The following is a 19,542-nucleotide window of genomic DNA, read 5'->3' as shown; positions in this document are numbered from 1 at the left end:
TACATTATCCAAATGATATGAAATATGTATCTAAGATCTACGTTATTTAAATAATGTCGAGAATGTATCTAGGTTATTTTAATGAAGAAGGTAATGTATCTACATTATCCAAATTAAATAAAAAATGTATCTACATTATCCAAATGTATTTTAGATCCTCAAATATAGTGGATAATGCATCTACTTTATTTAAATGAAGTCGAGATTGTATCTACGTTGTCTGAATGTCGTCGATAGTGTATCTGCATTATCCAAATAATATGAAAAATGTATCTAAGATCCTTAAATGTCGTGGATAATGTATCTACGTTCTTCAAATGACGTCGAGAATGTATCTAGGTTATCTAAAAACGTCGAGAATGCATCTTCATTATCCAAATTAAGATGAAGACCCATTTACGTCCCACTGATGTTATCTATGTTTTCCAAATAAAGTGGCATATGCATCTTCGTTCTTCTGATGGCGTATCTACGCCCTTCATATTGTGTGTCTATGTTACCCAGTATGCGGGTTAATGTATTTGCACCCCCTTAAAGCCTTGAATAATGTATCTACGTTATCTAGAGGATGTGGATAATGTATCTCCCTTATCCAGTTGACATGTATCTACGATTATAAGTCGGGCATAATTTATCTTCGTCATTCCTATGATGTATCTACGTTATCTAAATGAAATAGATAATGTATCTAAATTATCCACATCACATGGATAAAGTATCTATGTTATCCACATAACATCCAAACTCAATTGCCCGGCAGGATACTGTAAAAAGCCCTCATGCTCCACAATATTTCGTTTGGAGTTTTAACACGCGCCGCCACATGGCCTTTTTGTGTGAGTGAGTGAGTGTGTGTGTGTATGTATGCGTGTTAACGAATGAACGTACAAACGAGCAAAATGCTTTTTCGAAACATCCCAAAACCTTAGCCGGTCTCCCCACCATATAGACTGGTGAAACCACAGAAACACTCGCACACACCGATACACACTTGTAAGTTTGTGTGTGTGTGTGTGTGTGCAGACCGAGTGTTCTGACTGACATGAACACGATGTCGACAAAGCGACACACAAATCGAGCAATAGAGTTCGCACAAAATGACACCACACACAAAACGTTCTCCATTCTTTGGATAAACGAACAGACAGACCGCCAAGAGTCCGACAGAGAGGCGGGCAAGCAAACATTCACGTGTGTGACTGACGACGAGTCAGCTTGTATAGGTTTTGGATGGTTGCTTGGTTGGTTGGCAGGCCGGCAAGCAGACAGGCTCGTTGCCTGGCCTAGCTGCTGTGCTGCTTTGGTTTGGTTAGAGGGAATAGTAGCTGGACTGAATGGATGGATGGATGACTGCCTTTTGGTATGAATTGAATGTACGTGTGCGGCTCTAATAGTCAACTAACGTCCTCTTTGGTGTCCTCATGGAAACAAAGGTGGGCTGACTGACTGAATGGCTGATTGCTTGCCTAGCAATATATCTGTGTGCCATCCATCTACCTTAGAGGATAGAAGAGAAGAGGCGGCATGGATAAACAACACGCTCATGGCCAGTGATTTCCATTATGAATGGATCAAAGTAGATGACTGTAGTGAGGTTGTGGGGAAAGCGAGGGTACAGAGAACTTACATTTTGCCAATGTCCCGGTGACGAGCAAGCCTTATTCGACAGCTCCATGGCCTGGCAAATGAACAGCAGAGAACCTGGGAGTGGTTGGAGCTTGTAGAACCCCAATCAGGCGAAAAGTTGGGTGTCTTTGTGCCCAAAGAAGCTCCAGGACGACTATGGGCAATCACTTGGAAAATCTTCCAAGTACTTGACAATGCGGCACAAATACTGAAAACTGAATTTCAATACAGAAATTGTAAATGACAGCAAGCAACTGAAACAAAAACAAAAGCAACAACAACAACAACAACAATGTGAAAATTAACACCACCAGTTGCAACAACAGTAACAACAACACCAAGAACACCACATGTGCCATTAACTACAACACAATATCTTCATTATCATCAACCTCCTTCTTCTACTCCTCCTCCTCCTCCCATTTCCCGTTTTCTTCGTTTTTCGTATCTCAAAAACAAAAATCGTTTTCCGACAACAACAACAACAGCAGCAACAAAGTAGTGGCATCGAGTCAGCCAGTCATTCAGCCAGCCAGCCATCCAGCAGAAATTATCAACAATGGAACTGATGATGTTGCTGATACTGATGCCGAGGATGATGGACGCCGTACAACAACCATAACCATGGAAGGTAATGACGGCAATGATGAAGTTGTTGTTGCAGCAGATGCTGGCGACAACGATGGCTGGCTGGATGGATGCCTGGATAGATGGATGGATGGAAATAAAAACTGACGGAGAGAATGACTGGCTGACTGACGGACTGACTTGGTAAAATGAATGAATGTCTCAACTAGCACACACACACACTCAGATCTTAAGAGAAACGTTTATAGCCTAGCCACGTTTAACAAAGATGGCTAGGTAGCTGAAGTCCTGATCTAGGGTGCGGGAGGTGGTAAGGATAATGAAAGTGTAACAATCATTGCCGCCAACATTTGAGTGGAGCAGTTAAGCAGCAGTGGGAAAAAAGCCCTCCATATACACATATCTCACCAGGAGACAGGACACACACACAGGCAAGAATAGTGGAAGGACTTGTATGGCATAAGCCATACACAAACAGAAATACACACACTCGCTTCGGGGGGTTGTCAGAGAAGCTTTGGATTTATATTGTGGAGAGGGTCGGATAAGACTGAAGGGGAGGAAATTATCTCAACACAATAATTGGATAATGTATCTACAATATCCAAATGACATATCTACATTATACAGATTACGAGGATGATGTATCTACGCTTTTTAGATGACGTCGATATTGTATCCAGATGGCATGGATAATGTATCTACGCTTTCTAGATGATGTGGATAAGGTATCTTGGTTATATAGATGACGTGGATAACGTATTTACACTATCCAGATGACGAGGATAATGTATCTACATTATCCAGATGTCATGGATAATGTTCTACGCTTTCTAGATGACGAGGATAATGTATCTAAATTATCCAGATGACGAGGGTAATGCATCTACATTATCTAGATGACGAGGATAATGTATCTACGTTATATAGATGACGTGGATAATGTATCTACGTTATCGAGATGACGAGGATAATATATCTGCATTATCCAAATAAAGGGGAAAATGTATCTACGTTATCCAGATGGTATGGATAATGTATCTACGTTTTCTAGATGACGTGGATAATGTATCTTTGTTATATATGTGACGTGGATAACGTATATACCCTATTCAGATGACGAGGATAATGTATCTACATTATCTAAATGAAGGGGATAGCGTATCTAGGTTATTCAGATGAGAGGATAATGTATCTACGTTATCCAGATGACGAGGATAATGAATCTACATTATCCAGATGACGAGGATAATGTATCTACGTTATATAGATGACGTGGATAATGTATCTACATTATCCAAATGAAGAGGATAATGTATCTGTATAATGTTATCCAGATGGCATGGATAATGTATCTACATTATCCAGATGGCATGGATAATGTATCTACATTATTAAGATGATGAGGAGAATGTATCTACATTATCTAAATGAAGGGAATAATATATCTACATTATCTAAATGAAGGGAATAATGTATCTACGTTATCCAGATGGCATGGATAATGTATCTACGTTATCCAGATGGCATGAATAATGTATCTACGCTTTCTAGACGATGTGGATAATGTATCTACGTTATCCAAATGAAGGGGAAAATGTATCTACCTCATGCAGATGGAATGGATAATGTATCTACATTATCCAGATGGCGAGGATAATATATCTACATTATCCAAATGAAGGGGAAAATGTATCTACGTTATCCAGATGGCATGGATAATGTATCTACGCTTTGAGGATGACGTGGATAATGTATCTAAATTATCCAGATGACGAGAATAATGTATCTACATTATCCAAATAAGGGGATAATGTATCTACATTATCCAGATGGTATGGATAATGTATCTACGCTTTGAGGATGACGTGGATAATGTATCTACGTTATCTAGATGACGTGAATAACTTCAATACAAATAATAAATAGCGAAGATAATGTATCTACATTATCCAGATGACGAGGATAATGTATCTACGTTATCCAGATGGCATGTATAATGTATCTACACTTTCTAGATGACGTGGATAATGTATCTACGTTATCTAGATGATGTGGATAACTTAATTACAGTTATTAGATGACGTGGATAACGAATCGACATTATCCAGAAGTCTAGGATACAATGTATCTACATTATCCAAATAAGGGGGATAATGTATCTACGTTATCCAGATGGTATGGATAATGTATCTACGCTTTGAGGATGACGTGTATAAAGTATCTACGTTATCTAGATGACGTGAATAACTTCATTACATTTTTTAAATGGCGAGGATAATGTATCTACGTTATCCAGATGGCATGTATAATGTGTCTACACTTTCTAGATGACGTGGATAATGTATCTACGTTATCTAGATGATGTGGATAACTTATTTACAGTTATTAAATGACGTGGATAACGTATCGACATTATCCAGAAGTCGAGGATAATATATCTACCTTATCCAAATGAAGGGGATAATGTATCTACGTCATCCAGATGACATGGATAATGTATCTACGCTTTCTAGATGACGAGGATAATTTATCTACCTTATCCAAATGAAGAGGATAACGCATCTACGTTATCCAAATTACATGGATAATGTATTTACGCTTTTTAGATGACGTGGATAATGTATCTACGTTATCTAGATGAAGTGGATAATACACCAACGCTATCCAGATGACGTGAGTAGTGTATTTACATAATACGAAAGACATGGGTAATGTATCTACCTCATTTACATGACGAGAATAATGTATCTAAGTTATCCACGTGGCATGGATAATGAATCTTCCTTATTTAGATGACGTGGATAATGTATCTGCGTTATCCACGTTGCCTTGATAATGTATCTACGTTATCCAAATGACGTGGGTAATGTTTTTACGTTATCCTGATGTGGATAATGCATCTACATAAGACACGGATAGTTTATCTACGTTATCCATATAACGTAGATAATATTTCTTCGTTATCCATATGAAGTGGGTAGTATTTCTAGGATATGTAGATGTTGTGTATTATATTATAAGCTATCCCAAGACGTAGATAATCTATCTATGCTATGCAGAAGACGTGTCATCCAGATGATAAATTGTTCATAATTCAGCTAAGAACAAGATATATGATCTAAGGAACTTGGATAATGATCATTCATCTTATCTACGTGCAAAATGTTCACTTGTTTTTCACTTCATCTTTCCTTATCACCCTCGTCTTTATGCCCATAGCATTAGCATTTGGCGTTTTCAGTTTCTCAAGAGTGCTCAAATACTCTCGACAGGAAATGCTTTGCACAAAAAAAGTAAAAGCCAGTTGATGGTATTGAAATATTCGTTTTTTTTTTTTTGCTGCAAAAAGGCAGACCGATGTCTACAGTTATATTGTCGTCATATAGACGACGCGGCAAGCAGGCACATGCACACCCAGACAACGACACACATATCCACCAAGGAGTAGAAGAACACCATTTAACAGCAGACGATGACTGAACGAACGACCGAACGAATGAACAAGCGAATATGCCAACAACAATAATAATAACATTCATCAGCAACAGCTCATACAAAGCCCAAAAAGAATCGAGTATTCACAACTAGCTAATGACTCTCGAAAGGGGAGCAAAGTTTGCATGGCAAACGTACGAAGCAAGCAGAGTCAGCATATTTATCGGCCAAGCGAAAGATGTGGAGGAGGAGGAGGAGGGGCAGCAGCAGAAAGAAGGTATGGAACCATCAAAAACAGCAACCATAACAAACTAACGTCATAGTCATCATCATCGTCGTTGTCGTTGAACCACATAGTCAGCCAGCCAGCCAACGCATTGGCATCGGCATTATCATCCTCGTCGGTGGCAGCAAAACTCCAACCATTGTGCCAACACAAGTTAAGCTATCATCAGGGGAGCCAAGCAACAACAACAAAAGCCAGCAATTGCTGTCGTCAGGCATAGAGGCAACGCAAAAGCCAGCCAGCCATCCACCAGGCAGCAAATGGCCAGACTTGCAAGCGAGCGAGCGAGTCATGACAAAGTCCAGGGTGGTATTTAAAAGCCTAAATTGTCCAGGCAGGCAGCAGGCAGCCAGGCTGAGTGGAAGCGTGGTACATGTTTGTATCCAACAAATATACACACGAGATTCATTAAGTCGTACATAGAATGGCATATACTGTTCGGTTGGCATGGCATAAGAGCCACTGCAGCCGAAACGAAAAACGAACCATACATCCACGTAAACATACACACACACACACATACCGATATTTTTCAAAGCAATCAACGATACCAACGAAGTCCATACAACAATTGATGGTGACGATGATGATGAAGATGAAGGGTCTAGGAAAGAGTGGCCAGATTGATGGGAAACATATATCTCGATGTGGGTATCTACAACACTTCGGACATGTAATCTATAGGATACTTCCAATTGAGGATGGGGATAATGTATCTACGCTATTTAGAGGAAGTGGATACTATATCTACATTATCGAGATGACGAGGATAATATGTCTACATTATCCAGATGACGAGGATAGTGTATCTACAATGAAGGGGATAATGTATCTACTTTATCTAGATGGCATGGATAATGTATCTACATTATCCAAATGAAGGGGATAATGCATCTACATTATCCAAATGAAAGGGATAATGTATCTACGTTATCCAGATGACATGGATAATGTATCTACACATTCTAGATGACGAGGATAATTTATCTACATTATCCAAATGAAGAGGATAACGCATCTACGTTATCCAAATTGCATGGATAATGTATCTACGTTATCTAGATGACGTGGAAAATGTATCTACATTATCGAGATGACGAGGATAATATATCTACATTATCCAAATGACGAGGATAATGTATCTACAATGAAGGGCTTAGAGGGCATATTCCGATGGCTTAGATGATGTATCTACGTCAGTTAGAATGTGTAGATAATGTATCTACGTCAGTTAGAATATGTAGATAATGTATCCACGTCATCTATGATATGTAGATAATGTATCTACGTTATAAGAAGAATACAAATAATGTATCTAAGATATGCGATACATTACCAGCGGGCTTTGGTAATGTATCTAAGTTATCTAGAATGTATCTACGTACTATAGACAATGTAAATAATGTATCTAATATATCTAGAAGACTTGGAAATGTATCTACGGAATCTAGAATGTATGAGCGTTATCTAGAACACACAGAAAATGTATCTACGTTATCTAGAATGCATGTACCTTATCTAGAATATGCAGAAAATGTATCTACGTACTATTGACAATGCAAAAAATGTATCTAAAATATTTCTAGAAGACCTGGATAAGGTATCTGCGTTATCTAAAATGTATTACAATATTATCTAGAATATACATTAAATGTATCTACGCAATGCAAATAATGTATCTAATATATCTAGAAGGCGTGGATAATGTATCTACGTCATCTATAATGTATCTACGTTATCTAGAATGTATGAAAATTATCTAGAATATGCAGAAAATGTATCTACGTACTATAGATAATGCAAATTATGTATCTAATGTATCTAGAAGACGTGGATAATGTATCTACGTTATCTAGAATGTATCTACGTTATCTAGAATGTATGAACATCATCTTGAATATGCAGAAACTGTATCTACGTACTAAATACAAAGCAAATAATGTATCGAATATATCTAGAAGACCTGGATAATGTATCTATGTTATCTAGAATGCATTTACATTATCTGGAATGTGCAGAAAAATTATCTACGTACTATAGACATTGCAAATAATGTATCTCATATATCTAGAAGACATGGATAACGTCTCTACGTTATCTAGAATGTGTGAAAATTATCTAGAATATGCAGAAAATGTATCTACGTACTATAGACAATGTAAATAATGTATCTAATATATCAAGAAGACATGGAAAATGTATCTACGTTATTTACAATGTACGAACGTTATCTAGAATATGCAGAAAATGTATCTACGTACTATAGACAATGAAAATAATGTATCTACGTTATCTAGAATGTATCTACGTTATCTAAAAAATGTATCTACGTACTATAAACAATGCAGATAATGTATCTAATATATCTAGAAGGCCTGGATAATGTATCTACGTTATCTAGAATGTATCTACGTTATCTAGAATGTGCAGAAAATTTATCTACGTAACATAGACATTGCAAATAATGTATCTCATACATCTAAAAGACCCGGACAATGTATCTATATTATCTAGAATGCATTTACGTTATCTAGAATGTGCAGAAAATGTATCTACGTTCTATAGACAATGAAAATAATGTATTTACGTTATCTAGAATGTATGAACGTTATCTAGAATACACAGAAAATGTATCTACGTACCGTATACAATGAAAATAATGTATCTAATATTTTTGGAAGACCTAGATAATGTATCTACCTTATCTAGAATGTGTGTACGTTATCTAGAATATGCATAAAATGTATCAACGTACTATATACAATGCAAAAAAAATTATCTTATACATCTAGAAGACCTGGATAATGTATCTATGTTATCTAGAATGTACGAACGTTATCTAGAAAATGTATCTACGCACTATAGACAATGCAAATAATGTATCTTAATTATCTGCTAGACCTGGATAAGGTTTCTACGTTATCCTAGGGACGTGCATAATGTATCAACGTTATCCTATGAACGTGGAAAATTGTTCTACATTATCTAGAATATGTAGATAATGTAACTACATTATATAGAGAACGCAAATAAGTTTTTTTCTGAAAGACGTGGATAATATATCTAAGTCTCCACAGACTTCTAACACATATTGAATATCACCTACGGCCATCTACTGACAGAGTAGTAGCTGGCCATAGGATCCATCAACTATAGATCAGCATTCGCATACAATCTGGCAATTATCTCTTGGCAGCATGACAGCTGTAGCATCATTGACAATCACTCTTTCCTGCGGATGGCATGGAAATTCATCCAAAATAAGTGAGTCAGTCTGATAGACAGACAAATAGTCGGTTAGTAAGAAAGCCAAACAGCAGTCATTTGAATCATGCGTTCGAACGAACAGCAACGCACATTACCACATACATGAGTTATATACAATCACACCTATGTACAAGTAGTCGGAGTACACCACGCTCCATGGTATATCTCCTCCTCCTGCTCCTCTGGGTCTGGAGAAGAAGGCAAATTAATGCCTCCATTTTTTGCACACAAACCATAAAAACCAAATAGTTTAGAAGCAATTTTATGTCAATAAGCATGAATTGGAGAAGCTAACGAAAAACGACCACAACAACGAAGGAAAGCAGCAACAGTCCTGGGGACACACAACCACACACACATACATGTCAGCTAGAAAATATGGAACAAGCAGATTGCTCGTTTTGCCAGAAAATCGTTGCGATGTTGGGCCAGAACTGACAGTCATTTGGATTGATGACAAAAGACAGACCATCAGACAGACACCCAGATAGACATTCATTCAAAAGCAAAAGCATTGGCGAATAAGAGAGTCACCAGAGCTGTTGTTGAATGGAAGGCAATGGAAAAATAACATAAAAAGACAACAGCACGCAATGAACGGTATATACGAGGCAGGATTGTAAAGTTTTTACTATCCGAATGGGAGAAGATTTTGTGGAAAGACATTTGGAAATTGGGAGTCCTTCCCCCATACAGAAATTATGATGCCAATATGGCAACAGCTCACGATGGATGATAAACATAAATTTATGTCGCAATAGCTGCCATACCAAGCTGAAATAAAAGACGAAGAAACAAACTGAAATCCTGAAAAATCCGTGGCATATAAAAACTGAAAGAGAAGAAGGTGCAAAAAGGCGCAGGAAATCTGTCTAGATGGCTGGCTGGCTGGCAGTCAGAATGTTAAGACATACCAGCAAGCAACAAATACCGAATGAATGGCTGTGGCAGCTTGGAGAGACATGCAGACGAACGGAAATGCCAGAAACGCAGACTGAAATCCATTTTTGAAATCAAGAATATGGTGGAATGAACACCACCATGCTCTCTCTTCACCTCTTGGTGGACCTCATGCTTGCCTTTGGTGTGCATCGTAATTGTAGGCCAGGCATCATGACAAGCTTGGAGGTTGCTCGTTGTAAAATTTCAACAGAAATTATACACGTACAACAGCAGCAAATCCAGCCGACAGCAAGCAATTCAGTCAGCCAACAGCTACATAGCGAGTCAGCCAGAAATTGCCCAAAAACATAGCACACAAAATATGGCGAGCAAAAGTTGTTTGTGTATCAAGCAGAACGTTTCATGACTCTTCAATCCAAAAGAACCGATAATAAAGCTAAATGGCAAAATGGAGAGGGGCATTGAGAGGGGATAAGTTGAATTAAATATTTACGGTTTTATTGTTAGCAAAAAAAGCTCCGCCAATGATAACGAAGTATCTAAACAGAAATTATGATGATAATTATCATCATCAGCTATTAGCCAAAAACTTTGGAGATTACCCATCCCGCCGGAACACGCTAACAAACGGAAAGTAAATTGAATTCATGGCAAGATTCTTCGTGTGGTTGCTTGGCAGGCATTAGACAGCCAGCCTTAGGTATTTAGGTGTTGGCCATCCAGGATTTTTTTATATTCGTTTGTTAATTGGATTCAAGAATACTGGGCCAATATCCTTTGTGGACCGTGGAAAATAAAAAAGCAATAATCAAACAATCGGAACTGAATAAACAAAGAATGTTCCATGGTGCGTTCCAATCGAAACTAAATTAACAAAGAATGCTCCTTGCCGGCTTTCATACGCTGGTGGACCCATGCAGCATGCCGTATTTCTACTGTACAGTAAATAATCCTTGTGGTCACCTACGGTGCGGTCATCTACTGTGCAGTAGACGATATTTATGGCAGTAGCGGTAGACTGCCCATGTGGTTATCCACTGAATATTAGACGGCCTAAAGTACTGTACATAGTTCTGCCGCCTGAGGCACAGTATTTGTTCTCTATGATCATCTGCGGTGCAGTAGTTGGATTCTGTTGGCCCCTGTGATCAACGATTTTACAGTATAAGGCAGGTACAGTACACCTTCCCTTTGGTCATATACTTTGCGGAAAATGACCCCTGTGGCCCTCTACTGTACAGTATCATCGTTCTCTATTGCGCAGTAAAAGTTATCCGTAGAATAAATGGGACCTATAATAATCTATCTATGATAATCAGTAGGGTATATGGCATCTGTGATGACCCACTTCTAGCCAGATAAGGCTAGATGCAATCTACTGTTCATCCCGTAAACATAAATCAAACCATTGAGTTTTTCTTCCTTCACTTCCCCATTTTTCTATTTCTCTAAAAATCAATCCATCACCCGAATCCACTGAGCACTCGATCGGAAAGGAAAAAAAAGTAAAAAAGCACGTAAGTTGGCCGGCCGAACTTTTAATACCCTCCACCATTTGGAAGGAACTTGTAAAATTTCAACAAATTCCGAAAAATACCGTTTATATGATGACCTCTATTTATGGGGGGGCTATAGGAAGACATGGACCTGCATTAGTAATTTTTTGTCATAGGCTGTAGTACCCATTGAGATCTTCGAATACGAAATTTGAAACAATTCCGGCTAGTAAAGTCGCTAAAATCATCAAAATATTGAATAAACGGAGGTACAGTTATACGGGGGCTGTACGAAGACGTGAACATGCTTAGGACATTTTTAGAAATAGGTTGTGGTATCGATTACAGACTTCAAATACGAAATTTGAAACAATTCCGGTAAATAATGTCTCTAAAATCATGAAAATACGGAATATCGGGAGGTACCATTATATGGGGGCTATTTGAAAACGTCGATCGACATGGCCCATTTACGAACTTAACCTGCCTACTGACAAAATACACATGTGTGGAACATTTTAGCCTTCTATCTCTATTCGTTCGAAAGATAGCGTGATTATGACAGACAGACAGACATCTGTAAATCGTCTTTGAATTTTGCGCTGACCCGGAATATATATCCTTTTAGGGTTCATCATCAATATTTCGAGGAGTTACAAACGGAATGACAAAGCTAATATACTCTCCATAGAATGGTGGAGGGTATAAAAACAAACAAATTGCAACTGAAAGAGTTCTGCAAAATAATAAAACTTCGAATCCAAGCAAAGAATTGCATTTTTATTCCTGCGTCTTGGCATCTCTTTTCCTTTGGCATAAAAGAATGACTCACTTATAGCTCAAAGCAACAGCAACAATGGATATAAAACAGAAATGTTGAATGCTGGTCATGAGGGTTTGAAATCCGTCATCCACTGGCCTATAGTGGCTGCGATTGGAGTTCAAATTGTCAATATCCGTTGTGCGTTGTGTGTGGCGAATGGCACGCAAAAGCACATAGATTTGCAACTATAGCAATTAGGGTATAAAAAAGAGTCAAAAGCAAAAATCTTTTCAATGATTTGGAAATGTTGCAAAGCAGAAGGAAAGACATAATCTATCCAAATCAGTTCTATGAGAAATCTTTGTAATGCCTCCCAAGAAGCGTGTAACGAAATTCAAGAGACTTATACTGGGCCTCAATACAGGCCCTACATCGTAGGGAAAATCTTAGTCAATTTAACGATTTCTCGAACTGCACAAATTTCATTAATTCGCTGTAAGCAGATGCTTAATTCTGGCTTCCCTATATCTTCATTTTCCATTCGGCAAATATTGAAACATGAGCAAAGCCACTGAAATTCCAAAAAGTGCAAGAACTTACACCGCAACTGGAACAAAATAGACTCAAAAGAGCTAAAGAGTTGCTTCGCTTGGACAAAAGTGGTGAAAAGCCGTATTTGGTTGGTGGTCTCCGATGAGAAAACATTCGTTGTCCAGCAGTTTGTAAACAAACAAAATAATCGTGTTTACTTGCCAAAGTGGTCAGCAGAAAATGTGCACCTTCAGTTGACCACCAGAACTCAAGCGCCGCCCATGGTAATGGATCGGCCATAACAGCCGCTCGTATTAATCGACCGTGGCACCAGAATAATTACCAAATATTATCGCGAAAATGTTCTGGAGAGTGTATTAAAGCCTTGGGCACGCAAACATTTTGGCCGCAGACCTTGGACATTCCAGCAGGGCTCAGCACGTGCCACCAAGAATGTTTACAAAATGAGGTTCCTCTCTTCATTTCCAGCGCACAATATCCACTAAAATCTCCGGATACCAACCCGTTGGACTATTGTGTCTGGAGTATTTTAGAAAGCAAGCTTGGTGTCGATCACCTCAAGCAAGCGCTTCGCCGGGAATGGGTCAAAATACCGCAGAGCAACATTCGGGCAGCGTGTGACGGTTTCATTTTCCTCGCTTCATTTCCAGCGCACAATGTCCACCAAAATTTCCAGATACCAATCCGTTGGACTATTGCGTCTGGAGTATTTTGGAAAGCAAGGTTGGCACTAAAAAATTCCAAAATGTCAATCACCTCAAGCAAGCACTTCACCGGAAATGGGCCAAAATATCGCAGAGCAACATTCGTGTACGGCGTTTGACGGTTTCATTGGCCGTTTGAAGGCCATAATTTGTGCTAAAGATGACCAATTCGAACAAATCTAAATTTATTCTAAAATTTGATGCTATTTCCGACATTTTTCCTTTCATTCAAAAAAAATTAAAAAAAAAAAAATCTAAAAATTGTGGCGCTTGACTTTGTCGCAGTTTTTTAATCTCACCCTGTAATTCGCCGTAAGCAGATGTTTAATTCATTTGATGGCTTCCCCATATATTTGTATTCGTTATGGTTTTTTTTTTCTTTCCTGGGTCGAACTTGCGATTCCATCCAAAGGGATTCTTAAGCCAAAGACAAAACCAAAGCTTCAAGAAAAGGCAATAAAAAAAGAGGATTAAAATCCTCATTAAATTCATAATAAACATTGGATATGTTTTTTTTTTTTTTCTATTTCCAATATCCCACGTGCAGTTAAAAATTCTTTTGAAATTACACCTCTCAAATGCCTAGTACCACAACCAAACAGTTCATTTGAATGAATGAGAATAATAGCTACGAAAAAAGATTGAAAAGATATTAAATTTAAAAATAAATAAAATTGCGCCTTTCATTTGCAATGTAAACAAATAGTTTGTTGTTATTACTTTTTGCACTATGAATTCTCATTCAATTCGAAAAGAAAAGAAAGCGATAAGAAATAGTGGGGGAAAAGGAATAATTAATGTCATTCATGGTGTAAAAAATGTTGCTACGACGATAGACAATGTCTAGTTTTTTTGCAACTATCAGGCAGACAGTTACGTACTTATTTTGCAAAATAATTTATTGGTTACTAGAACAGAGCTTAGACACCAACATCGTATGGTGTGATAACGCATGTGGGTTTTTTTTTGGATGATTAATATAAAATACTTAAAACAGGCAGTTTTTTAATCATACATTTTGTTCTCCAAATTATAAACTTTGAACTTTTCAGTTCTGCTGTCATATCAGGCCATAGAATAAAAACAAGTTTATGGCGACGACATTTCTTTTTGGCTTCTCACCAAAAACCACAAAGCAGTATAGCTAAAATGCCACACATACGGTCGTCGTCGTATGCATATAGCCGCCATGTACATTCATACCAGAAGATGTCAGCAATTACGCTCAAAAGAAGGAAATACGAATAGGATAAATAAAATCAGAAGAAACACAAATATAAACAAATGCTTAAGAAAAAATTAAAGAAAGAGGAGGCATACACAAATCTGACCTTCGTAATGGCAAAAACAAGAAAAATAAATAAATACGTCAGACATTTGTTTTTGTTGCATACAACAACAATAGAATTATTTAAAACTATTTTAAAAAAAAAAACCTGTTGCCAAGAACATTTGTCAATTTTTGTCTCTATTTTCCATACCCACGAAAGGCAGGCTAATAAATAATAGTTGTTCAATTCACTTACCATGTTCATAGGGTGAAAAGGTGCCGGCATCAATATTTATATATGGATCGATTTTAATGGATGTCACATCCAAACCACACGATTTAAGGAGGGTGCCGAATGATGAGGCGATGACCCCTTTGCCGACACCACTGATAACACCACCAGTTACCAAAATGTATTTCATTTTTTTTTCAAAGATGTCTAAAATAAAATAATATTTTCAAATTAATTAAAAATATTTGCAAAAATAATTTCCCATAACAGCCAACTAACCTTTGTCAGATGAATTGAAGAATTTCAATTAAGCAAAATCAGCAGCAGCAGAAAAATTTATCTTGTTCTTGTTATTGTATAAACAATAGATGGCAACAACAACAACAATATTTTAAATAACAAAACACAAAACGTGAGGGGTGAACTTGTTGTTGTTATTGTCGTCGTTGTAGGGGAAATGTTAACGAATACCACGGGGGGAAATGAAAACACGCGGTCGGAGCAGGATCCGGTGTATATAGGATATATAAAAACTGGTTGTAGGTTTTCCTTTATAAAATCGATATTTTTTGGGACACAGCAGTTATACAGAACTTTATTAGCTTAGATAGATGGATCTCATTTAACAAAATCTCGCATTTCACACCACTTTTTTAAGACTGCATGTGATTTTTTAGCAGAAACCAATCAACATGTTCAATTATGTTCTTGAGGTTTCTTCTTTTTACTGTAGAAATTAAGGAAAACGAAAATCACTTGTTATGCGATTTCCTATAGAGCACGTTTCTTTGATTCTCAATCTTTTTTTTAAGATTTATTAACTTTTTGCGCGCTTCTATTGTTTTTTATTTGCACATCTGTAATGTGGCCGCGTGTTATTTTACAAATTGCCAATTAGGGTTATGTTGATCGACTTTGGCCTTAACGATTAATCGATTATAGGAAGAGTACAAAAGTCGACTTAGTGATCCCTCATAAGGCATCATCTTTCTGTGAATCGTGTGAATTGTTGGATAATCTGCTATTTGATTTCGAATTGTTAACGGATTTTCTGATAAAGTAATGGCAAATGTGAAGCATTATTTTTTATAAAAGCAATGTTGTTTACCATAGTTTAATTTTATTTACATGAAAATTCTGCTCCAATAACTTCTATCAATTTTGGTAGTTGGCGGGAAAAAGTTACAGACAAGACATGAAATAAATTCGGTGATTAATGCAATTTGTAATCCAGGAGTCTTTTTAGGAGTCTGTCTTGAAAATCGACAACCCTATGTAGTCTTTGCAGAAATTTGTCAAAAACTGTTCCTTAAAATCCACTAGTTTTTACGAGCCATACTGAACATATTTTGAAAAACTTGCGAGCCTGTGAAGGAGACTTGATACAAATGTTTTTTTTTTTTTTTATGAATCCAAAAGCCTTTGTAGGAATTTGAGCACAACTCTTTGTAGTATTCTTACTAAAAAACAAAATATTCTGAAAAAGTTACGAGCTTCTGTAAATGGCTTGCTTAAAATATTGTTTAAAGTCCCAGAGATTTAAAGGGGTCTAGCTCGTTATATTCCTAGAAATCCACGAGCAATCATAGATTACCTTCTTAGAATACTATTAATATACCACAAGGCTTTGTAGATACCCTGTATGAAACAATGTTTCACGAGTGTTGCCTGATTTGATTATTTCTCCCATTCACATCATAGCTTATATAATAAAATTGCCCAACTTTTTCTGTTTCTATTGCTTTAAGCACTTTATTTAAAAAATTATTTCGTTTTATTGATACACTTGTTGTCTTATAAATGCCTTGAAACATTCCACTTGAGAGTAAGCAAAAAATATGTAACTAAAAGTTGAGTAAACTGATACAAAAAAATGCAATTAACCAAATAGTAACTATAGAAATAAATAGCCATTAATAATATAAAATAGTCCAATCGAAGTTCTCTTATTTTGTGGTAGCTTCCTGTTGTTCAAACAAAGGATATTTCTCCAAAACTTGAGACCATTGCATCTTGCCAGTCGACAAATCCTTGACAACATCAATAACTTCATTGATGTCGACACGCACCTGTTTCATGGAATTACGATCTCTCAAGGTGACAGTATGGGGCTCCTTCAACGTGTCAAAATCAACGGTGATACCAAATGGTATGGCAATTTCGTCAGTACGAGCATAGCGACGACCAATTGAACCACTGGAATCATCAACCTTATGAGAAAGTTCAGCTTTTGTCAAAGCCGAAGATAATTGCCGGGTGTAGGGTTGGAATTCAGCATTATTGGATAAAGGTAAAATGGAACATTTAAGTGGTGCCACCACCGAAGGCAGGGTGAAGTAGCAACGCTGCTCATCACCATCACGACACATAAAGTTTTGCTCGAGCAAAGCATACATAATCCGGCCAATACCAAATGAAGGCTCCACAACACTGGGAATGATTTCTTCAACATGGACAGTTTTTGTTGAGTGCTTAACTGAAATGGTATCGGGAGTCAACTTGAATTCAGCACCTTCACCAGTTTTCAAGGTATATTCCTTAGCTTCATTCAATTGTTGTTCCACACTCTTGACATCGTCCAATGACAGCTTGGCCAGGGCATCAGTTATGGCCTTGGCATCCTTTTTAAAGGTCTTACCCAAGGTTTGCTTGTTGGGTACAATTTCCGATACCTCAACGGTCTTGGGAGCTGGCAAACGTTTTTCCGCCACCAAACGTACACCAGTGGCAGCCATGTGCTGACTCAAATCATAGGCCGAACGATCGGCACAGCCAACACACTCAACCCAACCATAACTGGTCAAACACTCAGCATCCCAACAATCGCAGGCATAATGGGCCATTTCATTGCTCATGTGTTGACGGAAACGCAAACATTCGGGTTTGATGCCAATTGTTAGCAGGAATTGATGGATACGTGCCATGTAGTAACCCAAAGTTTCATTGGCCACCAAACCGCTCTTAACAGCATCTCCAATGCGAATCTTTTGTGCCGATTTGCCATCCATTTGGTTGCAGGCCGAATAGAGTGTCATTTCTGTTTCAGCTATCAACTCAAATTTGGGATGATCCTTTTGCGTGGGATCACAGAAATGTTCAATTTCAGCCATTGTGAACTCACGTACACGTATCAAACCAGAACGTGGTGAAATTTCATTACGGAAAGAGTTGCCAATTTGGGCCACAGCAAAGGGTAGTTTGCCTTGATTGAATTCCAGCAGACGTTTGAAGTTAACAAAAATACCCTGAGCCGTTTCGGGACGCAGAAAACCTTTCACCAAACCAGTGGGACCGATTTGGGTGGCAAACATAAGATTGAATTCAATGGGTTCCGTTAAATCATTGCCGGTCAATGGAGATTTGATTTGGTACTTGGTCAAAACATCAGCCATTTCTTGTTTATTCATGCCATCCAGTTTAATGCAAATATCTTCGCACTCAGCCTTAAGCTCAGCGGTGGCATTTTTCTCACGTGACAACTTTTCCAAGGCATTTTTGATTAAATGATCCAAACGGAAACATTCGCCAGTCTTGACATCCTTTACCATCAAATCGGCAAAACGATCTACATGTCCCGAAGCTTTGAGAACAGGTTCAGGTGTCAAAATCGAACAATCCACCTCCAACATTTGTTCCTCCAAACTGAAAAATTGACGCCACAAACTGAGTATATTTGATTTCAAAGCACAACCCATGGGACCAAAATCATATTGACCGGTAATACCACCATAAATGGCAAAACTTTGATCATAGAAGAAACGACGTTTGAGCAAATCTTCCATCTTAGATCTATCGAATGTCACCACAGTGGGGGTCAATTCCAATTCTTTGTCTTCCAAGATCTTTTTTCGCAATTTCAATTCGGCCACAGCTTTCTTCACATCAATCTCGGCGGCACCATTGGCCTTTAGTTCTCTAACCAAATTTCCCTGCTCCTGGACGGCAGCCCGTAGAGGAGCCAATTGTTCTTCAATTTCAGGATTACTCATGATGTCCTTTAGATTTAGGCGAACGTTGCGCTTAGTTTTCTTTGAACCCCAAACTGGTGGTTTATTGGCTGCGGCTGCTGCTGGTTGGGTACTTTTAAAACGTCTACTAGCTGATGACAAATCAAAGCTGTAGTAGGTTGCAACTGCTGCTGCCGAAGAAGATGTAGAGGGTGATGTAGAAGAAAACAGTGATGTGCTGGCAAATTCTCTTCGTTGCTTTGCAAAACCACCGGCAATTCTACAGATATTCGTCGCCAAGTGAATACGTGTTTTCAGAAACGTATTCAAAATCTGTAAAGACATTGAGATTTAATTATTTTTCACAATTTTCACTGGGTTTACATCACAAAATTCCACAAAAATCTTGGACTGAAACACGAACCTTCAATGATGCATGTGCTGCGGCAAGAGATGACAAATACTCGATG

The 19,542-nt window shown here is 37.8% G+C and overlaps 2 protein-coding genes across 2 annotated transcripts in view; both read right to left on the bottom strand.

Moving 5' to 3' along the window:
- The window catches only part of LOC131806342 (CTP synthase-like), a 58,203-nt gene extending 42,871 nt beyond the window's left edge, over positions 1-15,332 (bottom strand). Inside the window, exon 1 of the mRNA XM_059130337.1 lies at positions 15,150-15,332. Within this exon, the coding sequence (XP_058986320.1) occupies positions 15,150-15,315 (166 nt within the window). The 5' untranslated portion in view covers positions 15,316-15,332. The remainder of the gene's footprint in view (positions 1-15,149) is intronic.
- Positions 15,333-16,849: 1,517 nt separating this feature from the next.
- LOC101896967 (glycine--tRNA ligase) lies at positions 16,850-19,490 on the bottom strand. Its single transcript, XM_059130353.1, has one exon. It carries the CDS (start codon positions 19,415-19,417, stop codon positions 17,072-17,074), a length of 2,346 nt encoding a protein of 781 aa, XP_058986336.1. The 5' UTR covers positions 19,418-19,490; the 3' UTR covers positions 16,850-17,071.
- Positions 19,491-19,542: the final 52 nt, after the last annotated feature.

Source organism: Musca domestica, unplaced genomic scaffold, assembly GCF_030504385.1.
Source record: "Musca domestica strain aabys unplaced genomic scaffold, Musca_domestica.polishedcontigs.V.1.1 73, whole genome shotgun sequence".
NCBI classification, from domain to species: Eukaryota; Metazoa; Arthropoda; class Insecta; order Diptera; family Muscidae; genus Musca; species Musca domestica.
This window is presented reverse-complemented; position numbering and strand designations above follow the sequence as displayed.